Source organism: Miscanthus floridulus, chromosome 5 (genome assembly GCF_019320115.1).
Source record: "Miscanthus floridulus cultivar M001 chromosome 5, ASM1932011v1, whole genome shotgun sequence".
NCBI classification, from domain to species: Eukaryota; Viridiplantae; Streptophyta; class Magnoliopsida; order Poales; family Poaceae; genus Miscanthus; species Miscanthus floridulus.
In genome coordinates, this window is record NC_089584.1 from 13,339,258 (window position 1) to 13,349,062 (window position 9,805).

The following is a 9,805-nucleotide window of genomic DNA, read 5'->3' on the forward strand; positions in this document are numbered from 1 at the left end:
GTCGCACCCGCACGAGGGCCGAGCTTCCCTCGCCCAAGGTCGGAGCCGGTTGTTCCACGGTGCCGGTCTCCTCGGCATCGACCACCTCCTGCGCCCAGGAAGTATCATCGGAGGAGATCGGATAGACCTCCGCCTCCCGGGCGCTCTCTCATAGCAACGGCAAGCCCTGAACCAAGGGCGCCGCTAAGGCCTCCACCGCCTTCATCTCCGCCTCCTGGGCAGACGGCCTCACTGCCATCACGTCGGCCTCGATGATCTTGGGGGCTCCGGCCTCCGTAATCATGGCCTTGACGGTCTTGAGGGCTCTGGCCTCCGCCATTGTGGCCTCGGTGGTCGTAGAAACACCGACCCCTGCCGCTACGGCCTCAGCGGTCTTGGGCGCCCCGGCCTCCGTCACCTCAGCCTCAAAGACCCTAGGGGCCTCAGCAGCCAAGGGCACCCCCGCCCCAGCCGACTCATGAGCCTCACCCTCGCGGGGTGGAAGCACTCCCTCCCCTGTCTGTGTCAGGGTCGCCTCAGCAGCCCCTCCTTGGGTGGCCGGCTCCTTCGAGTCGGCCCTCGCCGACACTGCGCCGCATTGTATAGCGGCTTGCGCCTCCGTCACCCAGTGGGCGGAGGAGCCGGGGCTCACCTTGAGCGCCTTAAGGGGCGCCAAGGGAAGCTCGTTCGTAGGTCGCTTTTGACTAAGGAAAAATCACCTATAGGGTCAGCATGAGACCAAAGAGCGAACAGAAAGCACTGTGACCCCACCAAAAATACACCTACCTCAAGCGGGGCAGCAACCGCTTCACCATGGCGACCCTCATCCGCAAAGGCGGCGGCGGCAGAGGCATCGCCTCCGTGTCCATCGGTGCCGGTTGGTCCTCAATGGACCCCGGCGCCCCCTCGGTCCTCTGTGGGGGCAGTTGCGTCGCCTCCACCGCCACTTGTCCCACCGTAGCCGCCGAGCCCATCGGGCTGACGGTGTGTTTGCCCAACGCCCGCGCCTCGAGCGTGTCAGCCTTGGCCCTAGAGCGGGCAATTGCTGACCCCGGGTCCGCTCCTCCTCCTCCCAGGAGTGCCGGGCTGCTTGCCAACGCCCCGGGCACCACCTCCACTACGTCAGGAAGATGGTCCAGGGGACCTCGCCCCACCTCACCCTCGTCATCCCTGTCCGAGGCCTCCGTTGACAGCGACGGCGACGAGGATTCCTCCAATGGGAGGCCATCCTTCCTTTATTGACGGCGGCGCTTGTCTAGCTCCTCGCGCGTGAGGATCTTCTTTGTGCGCTTCGCCGCCTTGGCGTCTTTTCGTTTTTTCTACGCGTCGGTGTGCGCCCGGTTGATCGCCCGCCGCCTCGTGCCCTTAGGAATGGGTGGTGGAGAAGAGCGCACGTCCCTCATCCCCTGTAAGAACGACAAATGCGCGTAAGGGAACAAGGGGTAAGGGGAAACAGAGGAGGCTCAGAGGCTACAGAGGCACATGACTTACCAGCGAGAGGAACCCTCACGACGGTTGCATCGCGATGGGGGTCAAGTTGCCACCCCTCAGCTTCGCCTCTACCGTCTCCACCACCCGACGAAGAATTTCCTCGTCGGAAAGGGTGGAGGAGGACATCCGGATGCCCTCAATGGGCTCACCCGGCTTCATCTCGAACAGCCACCGCCGAGCCATCAGCGGCAGCACCCTCCGGTGGTGGAAGGCAGCCACGACCACAGCCACGGTAAGGCCACGGCCCCGTAGCCTCTCCAGCCCCTCTAGAAGCAGCTGCAGCTTGGGCTAGTCGTCCTTTGGGACGCCGTACTTCCACCTCTCCAGGCAGCTCCCCACAATCCGCCCAGTGTAGGGGGGAAGTCCTCCATCATCGTTACAAAGGTAGAACCAGCTCGTGTACCATCGGCGATTGGATGACGTCAGCTGGGCCGGGATGTAGAGGTGCTGGCGGTCCTGGCGCACTTGGAGAGTGCAGCCGCCGGCCCTCGTCGCTTTCCTTGTGCCCGACATGCCCGTCGGCTTAGTGGTGTGCCCAGCTTGGAAGAGATGGAGCCATAACTCCCAATGGGGAGCAATCCCCAAGTACCCCTCGTAGACGGCAACGAAGATGGCTGCCTGTGCGATGGAGTTGGGGTTGAAGTTGTGGAGCTCCACGCCATAGTAGTACGGGAGCGCCCGCATGAACCGATCCGCCGGGACGCCAAGGCCGCGCTCATGAAAGGAGACGAAGCTCAGGACGTAGTCGTCGTGAGGCCTCGGCTCTGGCTCACCGTACGGAGCGATCCACTCCGCCCGGGTGGGGTCCATCACCGGATGAAGGAGCCCGCCGTCGACGAGCGACTGGAGTGTCTCCACGGTAACATCGAAAGGATCCCAGGGGTCTGTCTCGACAACAACGATGTCGCCGGCCATGAGTGCGATGGAGGGATCGGACGCGGCGGTGAGTTTTTCTCTCTCTCCCATGCTCTCACTTTTTCTCGATTTCTCCCTGGCTCACTCTTCTCCCTTCTTCTTCCCAGCACCTGCTGCTCTAGCGATGGCTCGATGGAGGCAGAGCTAACGCAGGCAAGGTAAGGTGAGGAGGGGCGAGACTCTTTGAGTATTTATGCAGGGGGAAGGCGAGTATTTATCAGGGAAGTTTCCCCCCGATCCGACACAGTTAACCACGAGACGATTTCGCCGCCCACGCGCCCACTTCTTTCTCATTAATTGTGGAAACAGTTACATCCCATCCACCACGTCACGCTCGGCCACTACTGCAGCAGGCGTCGTTTCGCCTCCCCAGGAAACTGCCTCAAAAGGCACGCCACCCATTGCCGAGCCAATGGGGAGGATATTCCCCCCGGCCTATTCCTTTTAGATGAAGGAACCAGGCTCTGAGCCTATTACGGTCCAGGGGTTCGAAGGCTGGGCCCTAAGGGGTTTTGACAGCCGCCCTAGGACAACAGAGTCAGGGACAACCGCGGGCGAGCCTATACGAGGCTGAGGCCCAAGCAAGCGAAATGCTTGGGACGCCCTAAGTCATGTCCAAGACCGACAGGAAGGTCTTTGAATGGGATCCCACCGTAGGGAGGCACCGAGCCACCGAGGCCCAGCGAATGGCCTCGGCACCCACTAGAGAAACCCTCTGGTACTCTTGGAGTGTGTCTCTAGACCGCTAGCCGTCCCCTAGTGAACGGGGCACGGGCCTCCACTCGGACTTACCCGATAACAGCTCACTGAAAGTGCCAACACTCGTGCCCACCGAGGGTAGCCTGGCACATTCCACCCCTCCTTCCGAGCGAAAAGGAAGCATGAGGGTCATACAAAAAAGTCAGGGGAACCCCCGACGGACCTCTCGCCCCGTGCAGAGGCTAGGGGGCTCTTCCTACAATCTTGCCGAGACCTAGCGACCCGGGTTCGCACTCGAGGGGGCTCGGCAAAACAACCCCTCCTTCCGAGCGAAAAGGAAGCGTGAGGGTCGTACAAAAAGCCAGGGGAGCTCCTGATGGCCCTCTACTCCATGCGGAGGCTAGGGAGCCCTTCCTGCAACCTCACCGAGACCCCGCGACCAAGGCTCGCGCCCAAAGGGGCCTCGGCAAACAAACCCTCAAGCACGAGGGGCGTATAAAAAGCCAGGGGAGCTCCCAACGGCCCTCTCACCCCATGTAGAGGATAGGAGGCTCTTCCTGCAACCCTGTCGAGACCCAGCGGCTCCGGCTCGCACCCGAATGGGCTCGGCAAACAAACCCTCCGTCTGAACGAAAAGGATATATGAGGGTCGAATAAAAAAGCCAGGGGACCCCTGACTGCCCTCTTGCTCCAGGCAGAGGCTCGGGGGCTCCTCTTGCACCCTAGACAAAGACAAACGATCTAAGTCCGCGCTAGAAGTTTCGTTACAAATACGATAAAGGGCACCGAGCCCGGTATGGTCCAGGGGTTTGAAGGCTGGGCCCCAGAGGTTTCGACAGCCGCCCTAGGGCAACAGAGTCAGGGACGACTTTGGGGCAAGCCTACAAACGGCCGAGGCCCGAGCGAACAATCGCTTGGGGCGTCCTAAGTCATGTCTGAGACTGGTAGGGAAGTCTTAGAATGGGATCCCACCGTAGGGAGGCACCGAGCCACCGAGGCCCAGCGAACGGCCTCGGCACCCACTAGAGAAACCCTCTGGTACTCTTGGAGTGTGTCTCTAGACCGCTAGCCGTCCCCTAGCGAACGGGGCACGGGTCTCCACTCGGACTCACCCGATCACAGCTCACCGGAAGTGCCAACGCTCGTGCCCATCGAGGGTAGCCTGGCACATTCCACCCCTCCTTCCGAGCGAAAAGGAAGCGTGAGGGTCGAACCAAAAGCCAGGGGAACCCCTGACGGACCTCTTGCTCTGTGCGGAGGCTAGAGGGCTCTTCCTGTAACCTCGTCGAGATCCTCGCGACCCGAACTCGCACTTGTGGGCTCGGCAAATACGATAAAAACTCCTCACTCAAACACGAAAACGAAAAAAGCCCCTGGAGGAGTAACTCCACTCCTCCAGGGCCTCGGGACCCACCGAAACCTCAAGAAACAAAACACAATCCCTACGGGAGCGACTACAAACCAAGTCTCAATAAACCCTCAGGGAGAATGCACTCACCCTCCCTGAGGCTCGGGGGCTACTGTCGGGTACCATAAAACGGGGTACCCCGAGCGTACACCAAAAGAGGCACTAAATCCCATCAACGGCAAAGTTAGAGGGTAAGCCATGGGCTCATAACCAGCCCCGTCCGAGCCCACCCGGCTCTCCGCATCGCCTCAGGCCTCTCACGGGAGGTCTCGACGTCCTGACGCAATTTCCGCCTCGCGCGAGGCCTCTCACGGAAGGCCTCGGCAAGGAGCCTAATCTCCGTCTCGCGCGAGGCCTCATTCTCCGTATCGCTCGAGGCCGGCTTGTCCATAGCCCGTCGCCCCCGCCTTGACCGATCTTCCCGACAGCACGTCATGTCCCATTAATGCGTCAACCACTCCCACAATCTCAGCCGGACGATGGCTCGACACCGCGGAATGGCCGACGGGACGTGAGGCCGCATCAGCGTCATACCAGCTGAGACAGGGCACGGCGGGGATTACCGACCACTGTATTCTGACGCTGTGCCCACGATCAGCGCCCGCACTACACTGTGCCTCGTGATCCCCGCCTCGAAAACAACACGACATGGGCAGCCTGGCCCGGGTCATCACCGCCTCCGAACCAGCACACCAGATCAACCGCTCTCTCCGGGCCTCGGCACTATGCACCAGGGTCTCGGCTATCTCGGGATTCGTGTCTGCCGAGACCCCCCACTGCGGTACAGCCTCGGCACCGACCGAGCCTCGGCCTCGCGCACAGTCAGTCCACAGTGACTCGCACGCTGACCGCCGCACCCGCTCCGAGGTAGCCCTGGAGCTCCCATGACGCACAGGATCGGATGTGACCAGCACGCCGCCCCAGTGCTCCAAGGACGGACCACTCCGACGACTACGCCGCCACAGGAACAGGCCACAGGGCTCGGACACGCCGCCGACACCGTATAGTTAAGCATATGTACTACCCTTGTCCTCCCTTCAAACTATAAAAGGAAAGGACTTGGGCTATTTCTGAAGGGACTCACGAAGAACAAGGCCCTGTAACACACACTTTCCAGCCACCTGAGAGCAACGTCTCAAGCAGCCCACACCACACCTTACCGAGACCTGGGGCTAACTCCCTCTCTCACCTAGCTTGTAACCCCCTACAACAAGCATTTCGGTGCAAGGAATACAAGATCGATCTCTCAGACTGGACGTAGGGCTCGAATTGCCCAAACCAGTATAAACCTTATGTCTCTTTGCATCACCATCTAAAATCAAGAATACGTAGGATAAATTCACTAGTTGTTTAAGGACCCCGATCTGAAACACCGACACATAATGAGCATGTGATTGGGAATCGGAGTGCAACAAAGGGATTACCTTGTGGCTGGCCTGCTGGGTCACGGCGATGCAGTCTAACTTCTGTTGAAGGGACGTCCAAACGGGTGCAGTCCAGACACTGATGACGGGCGTTGTGGTCACCTTCGGGTCGGAGCAGATCGGGGTATTCCTCCGGCGCCGGCGGCCTCCGTCACCGGGCGCAGATGGTGCCGTAGAGGTAGGCGATCTGGCCGCTCGCGCTCTGAATCAGGCCCGTCTCCTCATCTGAAGCCAGATCGATATTAAAGCCGTCAAAGCTTTTTTTTTTTTTTTTCTGAGAGAAAAATACTGTAGCTAACTGATACGGAGTAAGTCCAGGCCCGTCTCCTCCTCAGACAGGGCTATGGACTGTAGCTAACTGATAAGTCCAGGCCGTCTCCTCCTCAGACAGGGCTATGGCTACTTCAGAGCGCACCTAGACGGCTCACATTTGCGCCCCTTGCCCCCTTCCCAGTTCCCACCACGGACACCACCGTACCGCCGCCTCTTCCCACCTCTCCCAGTCCTCCCACACTACCGCCGCCTCCTCATTGCCGCTACAGCTACTTCAACTCGATTTAAAAATGGAGATCCTGGAATCGGCCCTGTTGGGGGAGTTCATCCGCTACATCAAGTCTAACTGGTCGGCGCACTCGCGGGTGGACCAGCGCCGGCGCCGCCTGCGCCAGCTCGTCTCGAAGGTACGTGCCGTGGTGGATGCCGCCGAGGGCGGCGCGGGGGCGGCCGTGCGGGACGAGTCGTTCTCGGCCTGGCTGCAGGTGCTCCGATCCGAGGCGCTGCGGGGGCAGGAGGTGCTCGACGACGCGGCCCGCGCCACGGCCGTCGCCAGCTCCGCCCGCCGCTTCCTCGCGGGCTTCAAGGCGCTCTTCGTCTGCAGCGCCGAGGTGGACCGCCTCGCGGAGGCCGTCGAGCAGCTCGAGCTCCTGGCGGGGCCCGGCGGCGACCTCGACATGTTCGTCAGGGTCCTCAGCCTGGACGCCGCCTGGGCCGCCGCCACGGAAGAGGACATGGACGTCGACGGGCGCCCGGCACCCGGTGCTCGCCACCGGCAGGAGGGGGGCGGTTGCAGCTGTGGATGCGCGGGCACCGTTGCGGCCCTCCTCCCCTCGCCTGGCGCCAAAAGGAAGCGCGCGTGTGGCCGCTATGGCGGCGGCGGCTCGGGCGTCGACGCCGGCTCGACGTCGCGCGGCGAGGTCGACGCGGTGCAGCCGCAGAAGCGGCGCCACCTGTCGTGGATGCGCTCGCACCAGGGGCTCCCGTCCGGCTTCGGTAGGGTCTCCTCCGCACCTCGTGAGCCGGCGGCGGCGCCGGCGTTGCCTCGCTCGCGTCGCGCCCGGACGGTGGCATTGGCGATGTCTAGGATTCGACGCCGCATTGGAAAGCCGACGACGACGAGGCACCAGCGGGAGCCCAGCCTCGGACGGCAGTTCTCGCGGATTACGTTGTAGACGAGGAACCGACGGGGTGAAGGGAGGTACGCTGCCCATGATTTCTTAGTGCATTTTGCAAAATTAGCAATTAGTGAACCAAATTAGCCTACTGGTAGTGGTAGTTCTTCATCTTTAAATTAATTTAGAATCAATGAACCTAGCAGTAGCAGCAGCAGGGTAGTAGTAGTAGTTCGGTTAGTTTGTGGTACTTATTGGTAGATTCAAGCTGCACTTGTGAGCTGTGACTCCAGCTTATGCTTAGTGCTGATTCTACTGTTGACCGTTGACTCTGACGGACCGATGGATAACGTAAGATCGTTGTGCTGTGCTGTCTTGCTGCGCGATGTTATTTTTTCAGCTTTTCTTATTAAAAAGAACCAGGAGGGCAGCACGTGCTCACTCGTATGAAAAGAATGTAATTCTCGTTTCTTCACGAGCTAATCAGGTCCTGTTTGGATCCCGATCAGTTTAGCTCAGGCCGTCTAAAGTTTAGTTTACTTTATGAAAATTTTAGACCACACAGCTGGCGTAAAGTGATCTAAATTTTTAGTTCCTCAATAAATTTAGCTAAACTTTAGATCATAGGATTAAGCGGGCTCTAAGCCTGAGTTGTAACTAATTAATATATAAGATATATTAATATCTAATAAGTATGATTAATAGTGATTTTTTTTAATAAACCTATTTAAAAATATAATCAAATATTTATACATAATTCTAGTTACACTTAAAAAGTTTAGTTGAGTTTAGATTTGAAATTGCATTGTTTCAGGCCGGTTTTTTTAGATGGAGGTAGTACGTTTATTTTGCCCTGCAGCGTGCAATGTCTCATCGATCATATTGCAAGTTTCAGGTGATGATTAAGATCTTGTTTAGTTCCTCCTCTAAAGTTTACTTCCTATCCCATTGGAATGTTTGATACATGTATAGAGTATTAAATATAGACTAAAAAATAATTAATTGCACAGTTTGCGACTAATTGGCGAGACGAATCTTTTAAGTCTAATTAGTCTATTATTTGATAACGTGGTGATACAGTAAGCCTAATTAGTCTATTATTTGATAACGTGGTGATACAGTAACACATATGCTAATGACGAATTAATTAAGTTTAATAAATTTGTCTCGTGGATTACTGACGGATTCTATAATTTATTTTTTTATTAGCATTCGAACACCCCATGCGATAGTCTCATATGGCACCTCATGCGACACTCCAAAACTTTACACCCTGTATTTAAACAAGGCCTAAATTCAGGGGCTAAAGTTTAGGGGTGTCACATCTGGTATCGTGTCACATGAGAGTGTTTGGATAGTAATAATAAAATTAATTACAGAAGTCTTTAGGAATCCATATGACAAATTTATTAAGCCTAATGAATCCGTCATTAGCATATGTCAAATTATGGACTAATTAGGCTTAAAAATTTATCTCACAAAGTAGTCATAATATGAGCAATTAGTTATTTTTTAGTATATATTTAATACTCCATGCATGTGTCTAAACATACGATGTGATATGGATTAACTTTAGGAGAAGGAACTAAACAACGGCACATGCATGGACGATGGATAAAATAATACTCTCTCAGTTCTAAATTATAAGTCGTTTTAACTTTTTTGGTATATCTATTTTACTATGTACCTAGATAAAATAATATGTTTAGATATATGATAAAATAGATGAACTAAAAAGATTAAAATAATTTATAATTTAGAATGGAGAGGGTAGTAGATCTGGGTGATGCTTTACAAAAAGTGCATTTTTTGCGGCGAAGAATGTGGCCGCCGCCTCGTCTGCTTTGCGAGCTAAAGGGTGCGTGCGGCATGCCTGCCACCTCGCCTCAATCGATGGAATGACGGCGACTTCCTTCGGCCATTTTCATACGATCAGCATGTTCCCTCGTTGGTTTCAGTCATGACTTATTAGTTAGTTAATAATATTTTTTTTCATAATAAACCAGCACCAATCGGACTTATCAGCTCAGAAACCAACCAGAACAGGCCGATTGACGAGACGGTTCATTCCACGGAGTCCGGGCTGCATCAGGATGTGGCCGAACAACTCCATTACAATCAATCACTATCGGAGACCGGCTTTTTGTCGAGTGTCAAGTGGTTTGCCGAGTGTTGTTTTTCGAGCACTCGACAAAGACGCCTTTGCCGAGTGTTTTTTTTGACACTCGGCAAAGAGCTTCTTTGCCGAGTGTTTTTTTTGACACTCGGCATTTTTTGACACTCGGCAAAGAAGCTTTTTTACCGAGTGTTTTTTTTACACTCGGCAAAGAAGCTCTTTGCCGACTGTGTTTTTTTACACTCAGCAAAGAAAATTTCAAAGCACATTTTGAAGCAGTAAATTAATTCCAATGAAAAAGTTTTCAACTACAAAGTTGTATAACTCATCAAGATGTATAATGTTTGTTTTGGTCTTTTCTTTATATGACAAAGTGAAAGTAAAT

General features: G+C 55.5%; 1 protein-coding gene across 1 annotated transcript; it reads left to right on the forward strand.

Moving 5' to 3' along the window:
• The first annotated feature begins 6,361 nt into the window (after positions 1 to 6,361).
• On the forward strand, positions 6,362 to 7,683 carry LOC136451557 (uncharacterized). Its single transcript, XM_066452255.1, has one exon. The coding sequence runs from the start codon at positions 6,480 to 6,482 to the stop codon at positions 7,362 to 7,364; it is 885 nt and encodes a 294-aa protein (XP_066308352.1). The 5' UTR covers positions 6,362 to 6,479; the 3' UTR covers positions 7,365 to 7,683.
• The last annotated feature ends 2,122 nt before the right edge of the window (positions 7,684 to 9,805 follow it).